Source organism: Neovison vison, chromosome 6, assembly GCF_020171115.1.
Source record: "Neovison vison isolate M4711 chromosome 6, ASM_NN_V1, whole genome shotgun sequence".
Taxonomy (NCBI): Eukaryota; Metazoa; Chordata; class Mammalia; order Carnivora; family Mustelidae; genus Neogale; species Neogale vison.
In genome coordinates, this window is record NC_058096.1 from 223,969,664 (window position 1) to 223,987,943 (window position 18,280).

Consider the following 18,280-nt stretch of genomic DNA (forward strand, 5'->3'; position numbering starts at 1 on the left):
GCAGCCACCGGGGGGCCTTGGAGGAGCAGGACTGGGAGCAGCGTGGAGAGTCCAGGGAGGCGCTGAGCACTGTCCTGTACTTGGGGGGCCACAGGACCCCCTTCCCGGGTGTCCCGCAAGGACTGGAGCATTTTATTTAGATGTGAGGCGTGTGTTGGCTCCGTGTGATGGTGCTAAGCCGGCACACGTGCTCTCCTCACCCCCCGGGCCAGGCCCTCACCGAGAACAACGGGCCTGTCTCTGACGTTCCACGTGGCCCGGGCATTGAAAGCTCACGCTCCTGGAACGTGAATGGCCATGGCCATGTGCCGATAAAACTTTTGTAAACTCAGTGGCAGGTACAGTTGGCTGACTTTTACATCAGCCGTCCCTCACAGCCACGCAGAGCAGACTGTGGGGGGCCTGTAGTCCCACCGAGCGTGCGTGTCCAGCAGGACCCCAGGCCACCACTGGAGGGGCCACTTGCTGTCCAGGGTGCCACGTACGGTTGGGTCCAGGCCGTCTGTACTGGGGGAACCTCTGTTGTGCTCTGGTAGGCATCTCTGCAGTACCTCAGAACTTGGGACTGACAGCCCCCTAAAGCCCAGAGCCCGGAGCCTGCCCAGCCACCCAGGGCCTCAGGCCATGCTGGGATCCTTGGGGCAGGGCCCCCCCCCAGGGTGGGGGGGAAGGCGGGACGGGCTCAGCCCGCTGTCCTCTCCACGCTCTCTCTGCAGACCTGGCTCCGGGCGTCGACGAGATCTATGAGGAGAGCCAGCAGGTTTTCCTGGCCCCCGGACACCCACAGGACGGGCAGGTGGTCTTCTACAAGGTGAGGGCACCCACTGCTGCCCAGCACTCCGAGTGCGGTCCCCACCCTGGCCGCTCCGCCGCTCTGAGCCCATCTGCTCTTGCAGATCAGCGTGGACCGGGGCCTCAAGTGGGATGAGGTTTATGCCAGGTCGTTGGAGCTGACGGGCACCCATGACGGCTTCTACCTCTCGAAGGTGGGCGTCTGGGTGGCACACAGGTCCCCATGGGCAGGATGGGGTTGGGGGGCAGGGAAGGGGGAGGGGGCGGGCCAGAGCGCGGCCTCACGGGCCCGCCTGCCCAGGTTCGCGGGAAGCCGAGCTGCCTCCTGGCCGAGCAGAACCGCGGGAAGCACTTCACGGTGTACAAACCCAACGTGGGGCGGCAGAGCCAGCTGGAGACGTACGACAGCCTGTGCCGGAAGTTCCGCCGGGTACGCGCTGGGCCGAGGGGCCGGGGTGCGGGCTGGGGGCGCCCCTGCACTGGGGGGGGCGCCCTGCACTGGGGGGCGCGCGGCCGGCCGGCCCGTGCTCGGGGCTCACGAGGCCGCGGGCCCCCAGGTGACGGCGGAGGAGGCCAGGGAGCACTGGGAAAACAGCTACAACTTCTCGCTGACGCACTGCAGCCACGCGGCCTGGTGAGGGCCAGGGCGGGGCCGGGCCGGGCGCCCCCTCTCCCGGGCAGCCGGACGCTGAGGTGGGGGCGGCGGGGACGGGACCCAGGCTGGCGCGGGGAGGGAGGGTGCGCGGCGGCGCTCCGGGTCTGAGCCCCCCCGCCCCCCCGCGGCGCAGGAACCGCCCCTGCCGGCTGGTGCAGGAGGGCAAGGACTGCACGCAGGGGCTGCGGCTGCGCCACCACTACATGCTGTGCGGGGCCCTGCTGCGCGTGTGGGGCCGCATCGCCGCCGTCATGGCCGACGTCACCAGCAGCAGCTACCTGCAGATCGTGCGCCTCAAGACCAAGGACAAGAAGAAGCAAGTCGGTGAGCGCGCGCGGGCACGCCGGCGGGGGCGGGGGGTGCCGCCGCGGGCGCGCTGGCCCTCCGTCGCCCCTAACCCCCCCACCCCCCACCCCTGTCCCAGGCATCAAGATCCCCGAGGGCTGCGTGCGCCGCGTGCTGCAGGAGCTGCAGCTCATGGACGCGGACGTGAAGCGCAAGAACGCGCGCGGCCGGGGCTTCCCCGCGCCGCTGCCCGCCCTGCGCCCGCTCGCGCTGCCCTGCGGCCCGGGCGAGGTCCTGGACCTCACCTACAGCCCGCCGGCGCAGGCCTTCCCACCGCCCTCACCTTTTGCCTTCCCGCCCCCGCCCCCGGACCCCGCACCAGCCCCCGGGGGCCTGCCGCTGGGCGCCCCGGACCCCACGGCGGACCCCGCGGCCCTGGCGCACCAGGGCCGCGACATCAACTTCAAGGAGGTGTTGGAAGACATGCTGCGCTCCCTCAACGCGGGGCCGCCCACCGGTCCCTCCGGGCCGGGCGCAGGGGCCGCAGGGGCGCCTGGGGGGGGCGGCGGCCCCGAGCGGCAGAGCGTCATCCAGTTCGGCCCCCCCTTTCCAAACTCCTAGACCCGCTAGGCGACGGGCAGCAGGTGTCGCGAGAGGAAGCTTGCTTCTCTGCGATACTCAGCTGCGGCCACAGGGACTCGGTCTGGTCTCCCGCCCACGTGGGGGGTGCAGGGAGGGCCGGGCTCCCCTGCTGACTGCCAGGAAGGGGGGGCTGCGGTGCCCCCCATCCAGTTCCGGAGGTCTCCACAGCAGTGCCTTCCCTGCGCCGGCTGGGCGGACCCCTCCCGATGCTGCCCGCCCTCCCGGGCTCTCCGAGGCAGTGCAGGTCCCCACTCAGGATGACTCGGGGTCTGGACTCGGAGTCTCGGCTCGGGCAGGGCCCGGGGTGGGGGGCCCACCTTCCCTCTGCCTCTGTCCTCCCCCCCCCCACCAGGCCTAGGCAGGGGCTCCCCAACCCACCTCACCCCACCCACCTTACAGGGCCTGGTCTGACCGGAACCCCTGGAATCCACAAGACTGGGTGGCCCCAAGAGCTGGAAACTCAGGAAACCCCAGGTGCTCAGGGCCCTGCCTTCTCTGGGGGGCTCCATGGGACAGGCCCCCCCATTAATATATGCAATTCTTCCCCACGCTCTTTGCTCCCTAAGTTATTGCCCGGCCACCTCTCCCAGGCCCCAGAATCTGCCGTGGAGCTGGCGGTGTGGACGGGCCCCTCGGTTTCTATGTGTATTTATAATGAATTCAAGTGTACATATGTAAAGAGATCTTTTTTAAATATATGTGCCTTTTCACTATTTCCCAGATTGTCATCTTCTCCTGCCCACAGAGACCGGGGCCCGGGGGTGGGGGGAGGCTGCGGGTCTCTTCCAGGAGCATTTAGCGGATGCCAGTAGTGACCCCGTTCAGGGGCGGTGGACGTGGCTGTCACCTGTGGAGGGCGCCCAGGGTCAGGGAGACCCACTCCTCTCCCAGACCCGCGTGAGGCCAGGGCCCAGCTGGAAGAGGCAGGTTCCCACCCCAAGAGGCCATTGTCTGCCGTCACTCTGTCACCAGCACGACAGGCCGGCGGCTTCCCGACTAGCTGGGCCAGGCCTGTGGGGTCTCGGTTGGGATGCTGGTCGCCTGTGTGGACACACAAACCCCACCGGGGACCGTCATGGGGGAGCTCGGAGACCAGATCCTCTGATCATTGCTGTCCACAGCTGTGGCCCCGGCTTTGGTTTTCTTCCCAGGGTTGTCTTGGGGGGGTGGAGTAGCCCCAGAGCCGGAAGCCACAGGAAGCACATGTGGGTCTGGCCCTGAAGTTCAAAGGATAGGTCTCCAGCCAGAATGTGGGCGAGTGAGCAGCCAGGAGACCCCAGGCGAAGCAGCTCAGGGTGCCTGGGGCTTTCCCTCCACCTTGTTATTCCAGTACTCCAGCCCCCTTCCTCTGCTACTGACCTTTACTGGAGATAGTGAAAAAGGGGGTGGGGGGCAGTCTCAGCCGCTCTCCAGCCGTGCCATTCCCCCAAACAGGGACAGGTCTCCATCCGAGGAACCCTGTTAGCCCCAGGCCATCCCCCACCCCTCCTGGGGCAGGAAGGCTGGAGACGATGCCCCCCCCCCCCCATCAGGGCCAGATGAGGCCGAGGGCGGGCCTGGGTGCCCTGGCTGTGTCCAACAACGAGGCCAGTGTGCCCGGTGTGGCTCTGTGCCCAGACCGGCTTGGCCTGATGCTCGGCTCCAGGTACCTGGTTTCCCAGTGGGCAGAGCCACAAGGCTCAGGCCCTGCTGACCCCTTTCTCTCTTGGCACTGGGAAGTCTGGCCCCAAGCATGGCTCTAACAGCTGTCACCTAACAGGTTAACACCCTGGGTTACAGGAGTACCAGCCAGTAATTCCTATTACCTCCTGCCGGATCAGCTCTGCCGGCGCTCGGTGGGCGGGCCGCTCAGATTAGCACCCGGCAGTCCTCAGAGCCCACGGTGCCCAGGAACTCAGAGGCCAGAACTTGCCCCGGAACCAGAAGGGGCCCGGGCAAAAGGCTCCCCTCCACCCTTCACCCTCTGCAGGGAGACAGCAGCACACAGCAAGCCAATGTGGATGTTTTATTCCCACAAGATAACCACGGGGGTGGGGGGACGCCAAGCCTCGAGCCGGGCCGAGGAACCTTCCTCCGGCGAGGGGTGCACGCCGGGTTCTCGGGTCTGCCCCACCAGCGGGCTGGTTTCCAGGCAGACCGTCATGGGTGCCGGGTGGAAGGCTCCGAGGGGCAGGGCTGTGGGGGGCGCATACTTGCGGAGCTAGAGGTAGCAGGGCAAGTCCTTCTCAATTACCTGTGGGGGCAAAGGGGGGTCAGGAGTGGCCTCTCCCCTTGGCCCCCATCCCCACCGGGATCAGCAGAAAAGGCACCTACCAGGGGCTCTTCCATGGGACCGTACCGCTTCACCACACAGCCGTTCTTGTCGACGAGGAACTGCCCACAGAGACCATGTCACCGCGGGGCGGCGGCCGGGCGAGGCGGGGGGGTGGGAGGGGTGCTGCTGCCAGGGGCGCTGGGGGCAAGCAAGCAGCCCCCCACCTGCCCCCCGGCTGGGGCCAGGGCACTGAGCCGCAGCTGAGTAGACCGGGGCCCTGGGGACAGGAGCTGGCCCTGGACGCGGTCCTGGCCGCCCACCCCCACCTCCCAGCCGCCTCTTACCTTGGTGAAATTCCATTTGATGGCACTAGGGAAGCAACGGGGAGTCATGAGGAATCCGGTGGCAAATGCGAGAGGCCCGCCAGGCACCCCACCCCGCCCCCCACCCCAGCCCCAACGCTCCTCTCCCCTCCCCCAGCCTCCCACTCACTTTCCCAGGATGCCCCGCCCCTTGGGCTGGACTTTCATCCACTTCCACAGCGGGTGAGCGTCGTCGCCGTTCACACAGATCTTGCTGAACATATCGAACTTGACGTTATAGCCGGCAGCGAACTCTTTGATCTCCGCGTTACTCCCTGGCTCCTGTGGTGAGCAGGGCCGTGGGGGTGAGCGAGGAGCAGCCCGTGCTCCCGCTGGCCCCCTCCCGCACACCGGGACACGGGACACGGGGCCGGCGCCGGCCACGCACCTGCCTCCCGAACTGGTTGCAAGGGAAGGCCAGGATCCGTAAACCGCACTCAGCGTATCGGGCGTGCAGGTCGACAAGCTGAGTATAGTTTACGTCTGTTTTGCCTCATTGCGAGGCCACGTTGGTGACGATGCACACGAAGCCCCTGCAGGCGAGAGGGGGCCGTCAGGCCTGCTCGGCCCCGCCAGCCTTTCCCCCGCCTCTCCCACGGGGCGCTCAGGGACCCACCGGTACTTGTCCAGGTTAACGGTGCGTCCGTCGATGTCCTTGGCGGAGAACTCGTGCATAGACTGAGCACAGCGCCAGTCGTCTCGGGACGCGCACTGCCAGGCAAGGAAGGCGCATGAGCGGCGTGGGGACCTCGGGGCGCACAGCCCGGAGCCCCCTGCCACCTGGCCCACTCGCCGACCTGGGGTGCCCGGAGGAAGGGCTCCCAGGCGGATCCGCGCCAAGAAAACCCAGGCCCCGGGGCAAGGAAAAACCCAGGACGACTCCTCCGCAAGGGCGCACGCCCTTTGCGCAGCAGCGCACACTGGAGAGAAGCCGCTGGGGCCCAGAGAGGGCTTGGGCCCGCGCCAGGTGCCCAGCGGTCGGGGTGGGGGACCCGCGCGCACCGGCTCCGGACACTCCACCCTACAGCCGCTATCCCAGGTCTCGAGCTCCGCCGGCCCCGGGCTCTCCGGACAGGACTCCCCCCGCCCGGGGCGCGCCCTCCTGCGTCCGCCAGCCCTAGCCTTCCGCCGCCCGGGGACTCGGCGCCGCCGTCGCTGCTGCTGCCGCCGCCTGCCCGGCAACCGGCGGCGCTGCCCGCGGCGACCCGGGGAGCTGGCGGCCGCGCGGCCCATGCCCGGCCGCGCCTGTGCCCAGAGGCCCGCGCCGGGGCACAAAAAGGCCGGTAGCCAGGGCGCCCGGCCGCCCGTCTGTGACGCCACCAAGCAGGCCCCGAGGCCGCGCCTGGTGGGGGAGGGGCGGGGTCGCCCCGCGGCGCGTGACCCGGACCTTCCCGTCCACCGGGCGCCCTCCGCTCGCCGGGCCCCGGCCGGGGACGCCAGCGGCCGAGGGCGCCCAGCACCCCCCCCCCCAACCGCGGCCTCGACGCCGCCGGCCTCGCGCTCCCCGCAGGCGCCCAACGGGGGTCCCAGCCGCCCAAGCCCTGCTCCCGAACGGCCCCCGCCCGAGCCCGCCGCGGCCCCACGCGTCCGCCCAACGGCCCCTCGGCCCGCCGCTGGCGCCGCGCTCACCATGGTGCTGGCCAGGCCGGACGCGGCCAGAGTCCCGCACAGTAGCGCCGGCTTCAGCAGGCGGCACAGGCGGCTGAGGTTCATCGCGGCGGCGGGGGCGCCGGAGGCAGCGGCTCCTCCCCTCACCGAGCCCACCAATGGACGCGCGCCGGCCGGCCTCGCCTCCCCGCCCTGGGCCACGCCCATAAGGGACCTCATTGGTCGGACGCGCGGGCAGGGCGGATCCGTGGTGACGAAAGCCAATGGGAGGCCGGGGAGGAGGGGCGGGCGGGGTCGGGGTGGGGCCGGGCTGCGGCTCCGTGGCCGTGGGCGACTGCGCATGCTCGCCGGCGTGGGGGCGGTGGGGTCTACGCGGGCAGCGCGTCGGTGGGTTTGGGACGGTTATCCGGGTGGTTGACCGCAGCGCCGCGGGATGCCTGACGGCTCTTCCGTATTACTGGAAGCCCGTGGGGGGGGTTCGAGCTCGCAGAAAAACCGCTCCCGCTCTTTGGACACTGGGGGTTTTCCTTAAGAAGTTAATAAAGTCACGCGGGGTCGGACTCCGGTGTCGCCGCGGGGGCGCCTCGCTCGGCCCGTGGCCCCGAGAAGGCCGGCGGCCGCCCAGCGCCCGCCGTTAGGAGGGGCACGTGAGCCGGGGGCCACTCCCCAGGTGACCGTTAGCGGGCCCGGCGGCCACGAGGACGCGCCGGAGGGAGGTGTCTGCGCCCCACGGTGCGCGGCCGTCGGCGCACAGAGCGGCAGGGCTCGACCTCTGCGCTTCTGACTTGTTGTTTTCTCCGCAGGTTCTGGCGTCTGGCCAGGGCCGTGCCATAAACAGACCCGCCCGCTCTTGGGAACCGAGTCAAGGAATTCCTCAGCGGGCCCTCCTGCCCCACGCCCCGCCGAGAGTGCACTTTGACCCGTGGCTGCAGAGGCCGCGGGGGCGGACTCTCTGGGTTTGGCTCACTTGAAGCCAGTGACACCCCCTCTCTGCCTCCCACCCAGGCCTGCCCAAGTGCTGGCCAAGTTTGGGGGTGAAGGCAGCGGAATGGGGAAATCCATTCCAGGGTCCGCTTCCCCATTCCTTGTCTTGCACAACCCTCCCGCCAGGGCTTCCTACTCCCCGCCACCCCAACCACTTGTCAGCGTCACCTCTTGGAGGGGAGCCCCCATTGTCTCCGCTGGGCAGCCTCATTTCTCAAACAGCACCTGGTCCCCCTCTCCTTCTGCCTCCCTGGAACGATGGGATGGGGGGCATGGCCGCACTGGCCCGAATCGCTGGAACTGTGCTCAGGCCTTGCCAGGTTCTCTGGGGCCCCGGGGCCCACCTGCTCTCAGGAGCCCTTTCTCCTCTTTCTTCCTAATGTCCACAGCCCCATTGCTGTCTCCGCCTGCCACCCATACCTCTTGGGGGACCATCCAGGCCAGCCCTCCTTGAGCCCAGGCTCCCCCTGGGATCCCGGTTCCAACAATCCTGCCTGGTCCTCTTACTCAGATTTGCCCATCATTCCAGGAACCTAGATAGGTGTCCTATCTCCCATCTTAGAATCTGTTCCTAGCCCTCCCCCTCTCCACCTTCAGCCCCCTCTCTCCTTGGCATCTATGTCCACATCTCCAACTCCTTTCCTCCCACAAATCCCACCCTGCCCGAGGGTCACCAGTCATGTCTGCTTGGATAACCCCCCACCTGACCTGCAGGTCTGCTCAGACTCGCTGTTTGGTGGTCTTGTTGACCACCCCCCCATTCTGCAGACAGCTTCTCCACCCCACCAGAGGGCACCTGGCAACCTCTTGCTGGTCTTTATCCTAATTAGGAGCGTTCACGTAACAGTGCTGGCAGCTGGTGCCACAGTCATTAGCCAGGTCCCCTGGGAAGTGGGTGCTGCTCTTGTCCCTGTCCCACAAGGTAGGGGGAAGGGAGGCATTTAGGCAGAAAAAAGGTTAAGTAGTGTGCCTTGGTTCCCATGGCCACCATTGGCCACTGCTTCGGGATCCATGTCCTCCTGTCCTCCTGGCCTCTGAATCTTGGCAAAGTTTCGGATCTGTTTGGTGACCTCAGACTCCAATCTCCAAGGACTCCCACATGTCTGTCTCCCTTTGGACCTTGCCCTGGATTTCAGGCTCATCCCACTCCACATTTCTCCTTGGGTTGACAGGAAACCCTCTCATTTTTTTTTTTTTTAAGATTTTATTGATTTGACAGAGAGCGAGATCACAAGCAGGGGGAGAGGCAAAGGAAGAAGGAGGCTCCCCACTGAGCAGGGAACCAAATGCAGGACTCAATCCCAGCCCCTGGGATCATGACCTGAGCCGAAGACAGACACTTAACCATCTGAGCCACCCAGACGCCCTTTTTCCAGTTTTAATTTATTTTTAAAGTAATCCCTATACCCAGTGTGGGGTTGGAATTCATGCTCCGCCGACTGAGCCGGCCAGGCGCTCTTGGAGCCCCCTTCTTTTCTTTTTCAAAAACATCATGTATTAGGGAGAGGGCATGAATGCGTGAAGGGAGGGGCAGAGAAAGGGGGAAAGAGAAAATCCCAAGGAGACTCCCCGCTGAGCTGGGAGCCCAACTTGGGGCTCAGTCCCATGGTCCTGAGACCATGACTCTGGCCTCAATCAAGAGGTAGAAACCCAACCAACTGAGCCACCCAGGCCCCCTCCGATGCCCCTTATCTGCCGTCTACACCTGTTTCTCCTTGGTAGGTCTGTCCTGATCCCAGCGGCTCGGATCCTCCTCCCTGTCCATCTGTCTCTTCTCCACACCCTGTCCATCTACAGATCCCGTGGGGTCCAGCTTCCGAACACCAGGAACCTGCCCACTGCTCACCCCTACCCCAACTGGAGCCCCCATCTGTGGCCAAGTGGATCCCCCCCTTTCCCCTCCCTGGTCTCTCTGGTGAAATGTTGACGGTGGTTGAAAAAGAAAACCCAAGCTTCTCAACCAACAAGGCCTCCCCGGCTTGCTCCACTACACCCTGAAACCTCCTTTCTTCCCCCTCCCCCCACTGGGCCTCCTCACTGCCAACACACCAGGCAAAGTGCAGCGTCAGGGCCTTTGCACACACTACCCTCTGGCCGATGCACCTTTCTTCAGACGTTCCCAGCCTCCTCCCTCTCCTTTGGCCTTTTGCTGGAATCTCTCTTGCTGCTTGCCTTCCCTGACTTCCCGGCTGGAAAATTGGGAATCTCCCATCTGGCTTAGCTCCCGTCTGCCATTGCACTGTCCTGTTCTAACGTTACTGTTGTGCTCGCGGTTTCTGTTGGGTCTCCCCGGAATGGAAGGGGGCCTTGGCCTGTTTAGTTCACCGTCTCTGGGAATGCATCGCTGAATGAGAAGCTGCTGACGGCCTCCGGGGGGGCGAGCGCTGAGCGGGGAGAAAGGCGGCTGCGCAGTCGGGGCTGGGGCTGTGGGATATGCGGGCGGAGGTCTGCCGGGTCTCAGGGGATAGGACAGGGAGGAGACGGAGGTGGGAGCACTTCCTGAGCCCGAGGGCTGTGCCAGGCTCCGTCCTTCACAGTCTCAGCTAAGCCTCTGAAACGGGGACACTTTGTTTCCACTATACAGAAGGGGAGCCTGAGGCTCAGGGGCATTACGTTGGACGTGGCCCACAGCAGTTTTATGGAGGGCCTGCGAGGTCGCCCGGCCGTCTCTGGGAGGGAGGCGGGCAGGCCGCGGATTCTGCCCGGACCTCAGTTTCCCCGCCCGCACCTCGCCTCGCCTCCGCCTATCCCGAGTCTAAATTCCGCCCCAAGACGGGCGCTGAGCGGAAACCACAACTCCCGAGAGGCCCCGCGGCCCAGGCCACGCGAGACCTGCGGAGGCGCGAATGGGCCCTTCCATCCGCTCGGCTCTCGCGCGGCCAACCGGCGCTCGCGGAAGGCCCGGCCTGCCCTCTGGACTGCCGTTCTCGAAGATTTTGGAGTCAGGCGTTCGCCGTTGACAGCCCGGCGTTGGGGGGGGGGGGAGAGGCGGGGATCGGCGCAGGCGCAGTCCGTGCGGGTCCTGCCGCGGGCTCAGGCGCAGGCGCAGGCGCAGGCGCGTCGACTGAGCGCGGCGGCGGCCATGGACGACGAGGAGGAGACGTACCGGCTGTGGAAGATCCGCAAGACCATCATGCAGGTGCGCCCGCGCGGCTAAGGCGGTGAAGGCGGGCCGGGCACGCGGCGGCTCGGCGGGGCGGCCGGAGCGGAGGGGTCGGGGTGGGGGCCCCGCGGGCCTGCGACCGGCCCCGGGGAGGGTCGCGGGCTGGCGGGAGAGAGGGGGCGGCCGACCCGTTCTTCCGCTCGGCGGCGCTCCCGGGGGGCTTTGACGCTCCTGCGCGTGCCTGACGCGGAGCCCCGGGGCCTGCGGGTCAGCCGGCCCGATGTGCCGTCCGGGGAGGGCTGCTTCTCGGCCTGGGCCGCCCGCTCCGAGGGACTCGCGCTAACCAGGACACCCGCCGCGCGCCACGTGGTCCGGCCGCCCGTGGGAGGGGGTCCGAAGCCCTGCGGGGCGAAGCCCGGGCCGCCGCCCGCCGCGGCTCTGGAAGGGGCGCCGGGACAGCCGTGCCTGCGGCTGAGCACGCCCTGGGGGCTCTGCGCCCGGAATCAGGCCGGGGTCTCCCGGGGGAAGGGGGGTGGGCGCGGGGCTGACCGGCCGCTCTGGCCCCGCGTTTCTCCGTCTGGGTCCTCTTCGGTCTGCCCGCCCACAGAGCCCTGACTTCTGAGCACTGCCCGGCCTGTCCGGGTTCCCAGCCAGAGTCCACCCTGGCCTGCCCCGCAGTGCCCGTCCGCCCCGCTGCCTTCGTGCCCCCCCCCCCAGCTCTGCCCCTGCGTCTCAGTCCCAGCCTGTCCTTGAGGCTCAGTATGAGATGACGGGTTCTGCGTGGCGGCTGGCTCTGCGCAGGAGCTCTCTTGGGGTGCGTCCTGGTCTTTGTCCCCACTTGCTCCTTCCTCTCTGACCTCTGCCTGCACCTGCCGCATCAGGCCCCCAAAACCCGCGTCATTCCTGCAGCGGCTTCATCCGACCCGAGCTCTTCCGCCATCCCTCCTCTGCCCTGAGCTCACTGGCTCGTTCTTTCTGCAGCTGTGCCATGACCGTGGCTACCTGGTGACCCAGGATGAGCTGGACCAGACCCTGGAAGAGTTCAAGGCCCAGTTTGGGGACAAGCCGAGTGAGGGGCGGCCACGGCGCACAGACCTCACGGTGCTGGTGGCCCACAACGACGACCCCACTGACCAGATGTTCGTGTTCTTCCCAGGTGAGGCCCTTGCTGGTCCCGGGTGGCTGTGTGTCTCCTCGGGGTCACAGCTCTAGTAGAGCCATCGAGGGTTTTCTCAAGGGTCAGCTCATGGCAGCTAGCTGCTGGGTGACCCCGTGTCTACACTGACCCTTCTCTGTGCCGGTCGGAAGGAAGCTGCTCCTCCCCGCTGTGGACAACACTGAGTTCTGCCTTGTTTGAGCACTTTTTCAGTTCCTTGCTGTTTCTTGATGGCTTTCTCTGTCCGGCAGGATTATCGCAGGCCTCCCCCTGGGCCCCCAGACTCACCTGTATCCTCTGACCCCAACCCGACAGCCCGCCTGCCGCTCCCTGTGCTTCCTGCTCCCCGCAGCTCCTTCCCATGCTGCTGCAGGGTTCTGCCCTCCCCACACCCTTTTCTTCTTGGTCTGTCTGCTCTGGGTCCATCTGTCGTTCTTGGAGACCGAGTTCAGAAGCCTCCCCTTGCAGGCGCCCCTCCAGGCCCCGGGTCGAGTGAAGAGCCCACCACGGGCTGTGTCAGGACCCCTGTGCTCCTCTGTCGTGGCCCCTGCTGTGGCGAGGCAGCCTGACTAAAGTCTGCAGAGGCAGAGAGGCCGGGTGTGTAGGGAGCACCCTGGGGGCCCGGGCCCCGCCTGGCACCGAGGGGGTAGAAAACGTTTGCAGGAGGGACCCAGTTGGTGCTTTTACAGGAGGGGCCCCTACGTGTGAGGCGTATTTTCTGGAAGCTTTGGTGCCTAATCAGGTGCCTCCCAGTGGAGCTGTCTCAGCCTCCTCACAGTCGGCCTGGTGGCAGGGCCCTCCCTGGAGTTGGACGGGGCGGACGTCGCGTTCAGGTGGGCCCCAGGCCGGGACCGGGCTCCCTGCTGTGTTAGTCCACCTGCACCGTCACTACAGAGCTCCTTGGACCGGCGGCTTCGACGCCGCACCATCCCCATTCCTGCTGGAGGCGGACGTCGGAGCCCGGGGTGTCCACCCGCGTCCTCTCTCCCTGGCACATAGGTCTTCGTCTCTGTGTCCTTGTGGGGTCATCCCTCTGCGTCCGTGTCCTCACATCATCTTAGAAGGCCGCTGGCTTTGTTCGGTTAAGCCCTACTAACGACCTCATTCAGATATAACCGTCTGTTTTATGACTTTGTTCCCAAGTACGGTGGGATTTAGGGGGGCACAACGCAGACCCTGACGCTTCCTGTCAGGTGAGTCAGGGTCCGAGGCGGTGGGCTGCATGGAAAGGCCCGGCCGGGAGCCTCACGCATGTGGCAGCCAGTAGCTGACCTGCTCGGCTCAGAGGGACCAGTGGGTCTGGTCTTGCAGGGATGGGACTGTCATTGCTCAGGTCGGCTGACCGCACGTTCCTTCTGAACACACAGCCACTGTGCTGCCTAGACTGGGTGAACTGCTTCATGAGGGGGTGTCACAGACCTTGGAACCACTGAGGCACTGGACCAAGTGGATTTCCGGATCCTTGTGCCAGAGAGGACTCTCTAGGTGGGGGGATGTGGGGTACCTTTCAGCTCCCCAGGACATGTGGACACGAACCAGATCCCGGTGGGCTCATGGGGACACTGAGGCCCCGGGGGGAAGAGCCTGTCCCCGAGCTGCACTGGGGCGCCTTGGTGAGGCAGAGCCAGGACGCAGGCCCCCCGGGGAAGAGGCGTCCTTGTAGCGCAGGCTGCCGCGTGTTCTGTCCCCAGAGGAGCCTAAGGTGGGAATCAAGACCATCAAGGTGTACTGCCAGCGGATGCAGGAGGAGAACATCACGCGGGCCCTCATCGTGGTGCAGCAGGGCATGACCCCGTCCGCCAAGCAGGTGGGTGCACGCCTGGCCCCCTGCCCCAGGGTCGAGCCCGTGCGCCTCACGTCCCCCTCCCAGGGCCCCGCTGACAGGCGGCGCCGTGTCCTCGTGGGGCCTCGGGAACTTGGGCTCTGAGAATGAGCAGCTGTGCCGTGCGGGCCTCCCAGAGCAGCCCCCACATTGTCCTGGCCAACGCCCGCTGAGGAGAGAAGCCGGAATGGGGAGGCCGCCCGAGCAGGGGCCGGCGTCCCTGCGTGGGGGCTGGACCGGTCTGAGCGGGTGCGGGTGTGGGGTGGCGGCGGCAAGCGGTCTCCGTGTGTGGAGTTCCCGCAGTCCCGTCAGCGCAGGGACGGCCGTGGGGGCATTTTGCCGGATGTCACTGTGAAGCCAGGCTGAGGCCCGGGAAATGTGTCGGGGCGGGTGGGCTCTTCCACCTGGAGAAACCCCGCTGACGGGTGGGATTTCCTGGTTCGTGACGTGGGGTGCTTTTTGGAGGTGTGCAAGTGAACCCCCCCCGGCCGCCCGCCCGCTGTCAGCCTCTGGGGAAGAAGTGGGGTGGCGGCGTCTTGCCCTCGGCTGTGCGTGAGGCTGCGCGTGTCTTGCAGTCTCTGGTGGACATGGCCCCCAAGTACGTCCTGGAGCAGTTTCTGCAGCAGGAGCTGCTCATCAACATCACGGAGCACGAGGTGGGGGCAGAGACGGGGCCCGCCGGGGCGCGGGAGGGTGACGGGGCCGCGTCCCAGCGAAGGTCTGCAGGACGGAGTAGAGCAGGTCTCGGGGTGTGGCCCTAGGCGGGAAGCACACCTGGGAACCTGCCAGGAGTCAGGAAGCTGGGGGGCTGGAATCTGCTGCCCCAGGGGTCCCCAGATGGTGCCCCCGGCCTGTCTGCCTGAGCTGCTCTAGTCCCCCGTCCGCGTGTGGAGTCAGGAGCTGGGGAGGGACAGCAGCGGGGACCACCGGGACGTCCCCGAATGCTCCGGGTGGACGTTCGTGGTGAGGAAAGAGCCCGTGGCACGCGGTGCTCCCCCGTCCTGTGTGGAGGCACAGTGGGGTCTCAGCCACACGGAGAGTCCGTTTCTCTTCTCGGCAGCTGGTCCCAGAGCATGTCGTCATGACCAAAGAGGAGGTGACAGAGCTCCTGGCCCGGTAGTATCCTTTCGGCCCCCGTCTGGGCCCTTCTCCCCTCCCGTCTGCACGCTGACCCCCATCCCACCCCAGCCAGCGGAGCCCAGCTTTTTCCCTGACCCGAGCTTCTCAGTAAACTCCGGGAGAACCAGCTGCCCAGGATCCAGGCGGGAGACCCGGTGGCCCGCTACTTCGGGATAAAGCGAGGGCAGGTGAGCAGTGCCACACTCGGTCCCTCTAGACGGAGCCGGCGCGTCCAGCCACGCCGGCTCCCCGCCAGCCCGGGGCCCCCTGTGCGGCCCCCCCACAGCCCCACCTTCCCGCCTTCCATGTGCGCAGGTGGTGAAGGTGATCCGGCCCAGCGAGACTGCCGGCAGGTACATCACCTACCGGCTGGTGCAGTAGCCGCCCCGCGAGCCGGCGAGACGTGCCGTGTGGCCACGGGGCCTGCCTGTCCAGGAGTGAGCCGCAGCTTTCCTGTCCCCTTACCCCACAGTCGTCTCTGTCACCTCCCTGTCGGGAGGGCGTGGAGGCAGCCCCGCTTCCTGCCCGGCCGGGCTCGCCTCGCACAGCAGGCCTGACACGTGGTGGTGCGCCCGTCTCTCTCCTGCCCTGCGGCCTGGAGGCAGATGGGGCTGTGCCCCCACCCCCTGCCACGAGGACCCTCACCGCTGCTTCTCCGGACCCTGGGGTGACCCCGCCTGGGTGCTGAGCCCCACGCTGGACCCCGCATGAACAAGCCTCCAGAGGGGACAGGACGCCACAGGGAGGCTCGCAGCAGCCAGTGACCTGCAGCCGTCCTGGTTCAAGTGTCCGGCCGGCCTCCAGCAGGGCGGCCCGGCCGTCTGTCCACGGGGCGGTGGGGGGGTCAGCTGCTCCGATGCTGGGTGTCTGTAAGAGTGAACGTATCGGAGTAAATAAATTGGCCGGTCCGGAGCAGCGAGGCGGAGTGACAGGTCTGCCGTGAGTGGCCTCGCTCGAGGCCTGGACCCTGGGCCCGTCCCTGTGTTCCGCGGGGCCTGCTGCCCCTCCCCCCATGGGGGCCGCGTCCAGGCGGGTCCCTGTCCGGAGTCTGCAGTGGGGGCGGACAGCGGAGGGCTTGCTCTCTGCCGTTCCGGCGTTCTCTTGCGTGGAAGCGCGTGGTCCGGTTACCCAGTCTCCGCGTCAGCGATTCCGCGCGGGAGGCCGTCCTGGTCTGCTGGAAGGTTGGCTGTCCTTGTCTTTCAGCCGGCTTTATCGCGCTCTGGTTCACGTGTCACAGTGGACGTGTGCGGGATGCCCCTCGGTGGCTCTCAGGTACCATCAGTTTTAGAACTCGTCACCCCGAAGCAGCCCCGTCCCCATCCCCCCACGAGCACCTTCCCGTGCGTGGAGGTCTAGTCTGGGCGTGTCACGCGTGGACTCAGCCTGGTGCCCTTCTGTGTCCGGCTCCCTCCCTGCGTGTCTGGGCTCGGGGTCTGTCCCCGGGGCCGCAGGTGGGGGCCTCGCTCCCGCTCGGGGCCGGGGACGCTCCCATCCATGGGGGACACGTGCCGTCTGTCCAGCTGCGAGTGCAGACACCCCGTTACCCACTTACCCTCCGGCGGACCCTGGACGTGCGCGTCGTGGGCCGTGATTTATGACCACCGCTGCCGCGAGCGTCGGCGTACGGGTTCTGTGTGGACTTGTGGGTGCGTTTTTTCTGGGGGTGTGTCGAGCTGTGGACTCGCTGGCCTGTGCGCACGCGGGTTACCCGGTGCAGAAATCGCTGGGCTGTTCGGTGCCTTGGGGGCCCCGAGTCCCAGTCGCACGGCCTTGCCTGCGCTCGCTGCCGGTGCCCCGCACGCGATTCCCGTCCCCTGATGACTGAGCCCGTGAGTGGCTCTCTGGTGCCGGGGGCCACGTACGGTCGTCTCTGCAGGAGGGCGTGTCCTCCGCACGTGGCGTGTGGTTGGGCCGCGCGTCCCTGTCGCCCCCGGCACAGGCCACAGGCACGCGCACGTGTCTCCTCACATACGCGCCTGGCAGGGCCGTGTCCGAGACTGCGACTCCTGAAACGTTCGTTGGTAAGCTTGGGGAGTTTGCTCGTGGCCTGAAGTTCGGGGGTTGACTCGGGCCTGTGTGACGCGGGGATGTGCTTTCCCCTGGACAGACCGGGGTCACGGTACTTTCTAGAATGGCACTGGGGCCTCCTGTGCGTGTGCACAGGCACGGGGCTGTTTCAGGGTCCCACAGACCCATCGCGTGTTAGAGGAGCTTGTTCCCACCCCCCAGATATACGTGCCCTGCCTTCCAAAGTCAGCTTGACCAGAGTAAGCCAGACCCAGAAGGATGGAACCTACAGGACCCCCTCCCAGGAGGGCCCCAGAGGCGGCCTGTCCCCACACCGGAACACGGTCCAGCCTCAGGAAGGGCGGGACCCTGACCCCTGCTACGATGCAGAGGGACCCTGAGGACACCAGGCTCGGCAAGAGCGGCCAGACCCAGAAGGACCCGTCCCGCAGGTCCCCACTCCAGGAGGTCTGCAGGAGTCCCGTCCGCCCGCGGGGACAGAGAGGAGAGGGTGGGGGCCGGGGCAGGGGCAGGAGTGGGAAGTCCCTCCTTCGTGAGGACAGGGTCTCTGTGTGGGGGGACGGGCCGTTCTGGAGGCGGAGGGCGGGGTGTGAGTGCTTCCCGCCCGGAGCCGCGCGCAGAGCCGGGGAATGTCCTGGGTGTCTTAACCACAGTAAAATAAATTTGGTTATTGGCGTTTTTTCCTGTCACAGGGTTTTAATTGTGTTTTGTCTGTAAATAAACGTGTGAAGCTGTGTCTGTCCCGTGTGAGGTCGTACTGACTGCGGAGGTCGGGCCATGAGGAGTCTCGGGCACGGGGTGCCTTGGCTGCTCCTGAACGTGGAGTACCATGTGGGGTGGGTCTACGCCGTCGGTGCGGCGGGTGCGGCTCCGCTCCGTGGGCACGTGGGCACGGGAAGGACTGCGACAGGTCCGCAGGGATTGCGGCCGACGGTTTGGTGCGCAGCCGCCTCTGTGTTCCCCAGCAGCACCGGGCTCTCCTTTGGGAACGCGTCCCTTTGCCGCGCAGGGACCGGAGCCCGCCTCTGCTGCTGAGCACCTCCCGTCCCACGGCCCCAGCATTGGTGTGAGCTGGGCGGTTGCTCTGACACCTGCCTAGGCGCCCCTTCCTAGGGTACGGGGCTGGGGGTGGCGGCAGGGGGGGCCATTCACATGGCCCCAGGCCCCTGTGACATTCTGTGAGCCTGGGCCAAGCCTGGCCTGAAGCCGGCCCGAAGGAGTAAATCAGCAGGCGCTCGGCAAACTGCATCAGAGCCCTGGGCTGCCTCCCCGGGCCAGGCTCCAGGGTGCTTCTCGGGACACACACGCCTTGACGAACGGGTGTATGTGGCGTGCGGCCATCCGCCTGAGCGCTGGTCAGTTGGAGAGTTTCGTGTTCATTCTTGTGACCGTTTTTTAAGACGTGTATCGGAGGACGGATCCCTTCTCGGCCTTTTGGCTAAGATAAGTGTAAAACGTATCTTGGATCGG

At 66.7% G+C, this 18,280-nt stretch overlaps 3 protein-coding genes across 3 annotated transcripts in view; 2 read left to right on the plus strand and 1 right to left on the minus strand.

The window, feature by feature from the left end:
- The window catches only part of SBNO2 (strawberry notch homolog 2), a 47,711-nt gene extending 45,283 nt beyond the window's left edge, over window positions 1-2,428 (plus strand). The window contains exons 27-32 of the mRNA XM_044254699.1: window positions 717-811; window positions 897-986; window positions 1,094-1,222; window positions 1,350-1,426; window positions 1,581-1,771; window positions 1,872-2,428. Of these exons, the coding sequence (XP_044110634.1) occupies window positions 717-811; window positions 897-986; window positions 1,094-1,222; window positions 1,350-1,426; window positions 1,581-1,771; window positions 1,872-2,353 (1,064 nt within the window). The 3' untranslated portion in view covers window positions 2,354-2,428. The remainder of the gene's footprint in view (window positions 1-716; window positions 812-896; window positions 987-1,093; window positions 1,223-1,349; window positions 1,427-1,580; window positions 1,772-1,871) is intronic.
- A 1,936-nt stretch (window positions 2,429-4,364) lies between these two features.
- GPX4 (glutathione peroxidase 4) lies at window positions 4,365-6,732 on the minus strand. The gene is made up of 7 exons (XM_044254725.1): window positions 6,620-6,732; window positions 5,607-5,701; window positions 5,379-5,523; window positions 5,121-5,272; window positions 4,973-4,997; window positions 4,688-4,747; window positions 4,365-4,607 (listed from the first exon to the last, which is right to left on the minus strand). The coding sequence occupies exons 1-7, from the start codon at window positions 6,701-6,703 to the stop codon at window positions 4,575-4,577; spliced, it is 594 nt and encodes a 197-aa protein (XP_044110660.1). The 5' UTR covers window positions 6,704-6,732; the 3' UTR covers window positions 4,365-4,574.
- Window positions 6,733-10,622: 3,890 nt separating this feature from the next.
- POLR2E (RNA polymerase II, I and III subunit E) lies at window positions 10,623-17,546 on the plus strand. The gene is made up of 7 exons (XM_044254724.1): window positions 10,623-10,721; window positions 11,667-11,841; window positions 13,533-13,648; window positions 14,239-14,319; window positions 14,724-14,782; window positions 14,892-14,970; window positions 15,098-17,546. The coding sequence occupies exons 1-7, from the start codon at window positions 10,665-10,667 to the stop codon at window positions 15,161-15,163; spliced, it is 633 nt and encodes a 210-aa protein (XP_044110659.1). The 5' UTR covers window positions 10,623-10,664; the 3' UTR covers window positions 15,164-17,546.
- Window positions 17,547-18,280: the final 734 nt, after the last annotated feature.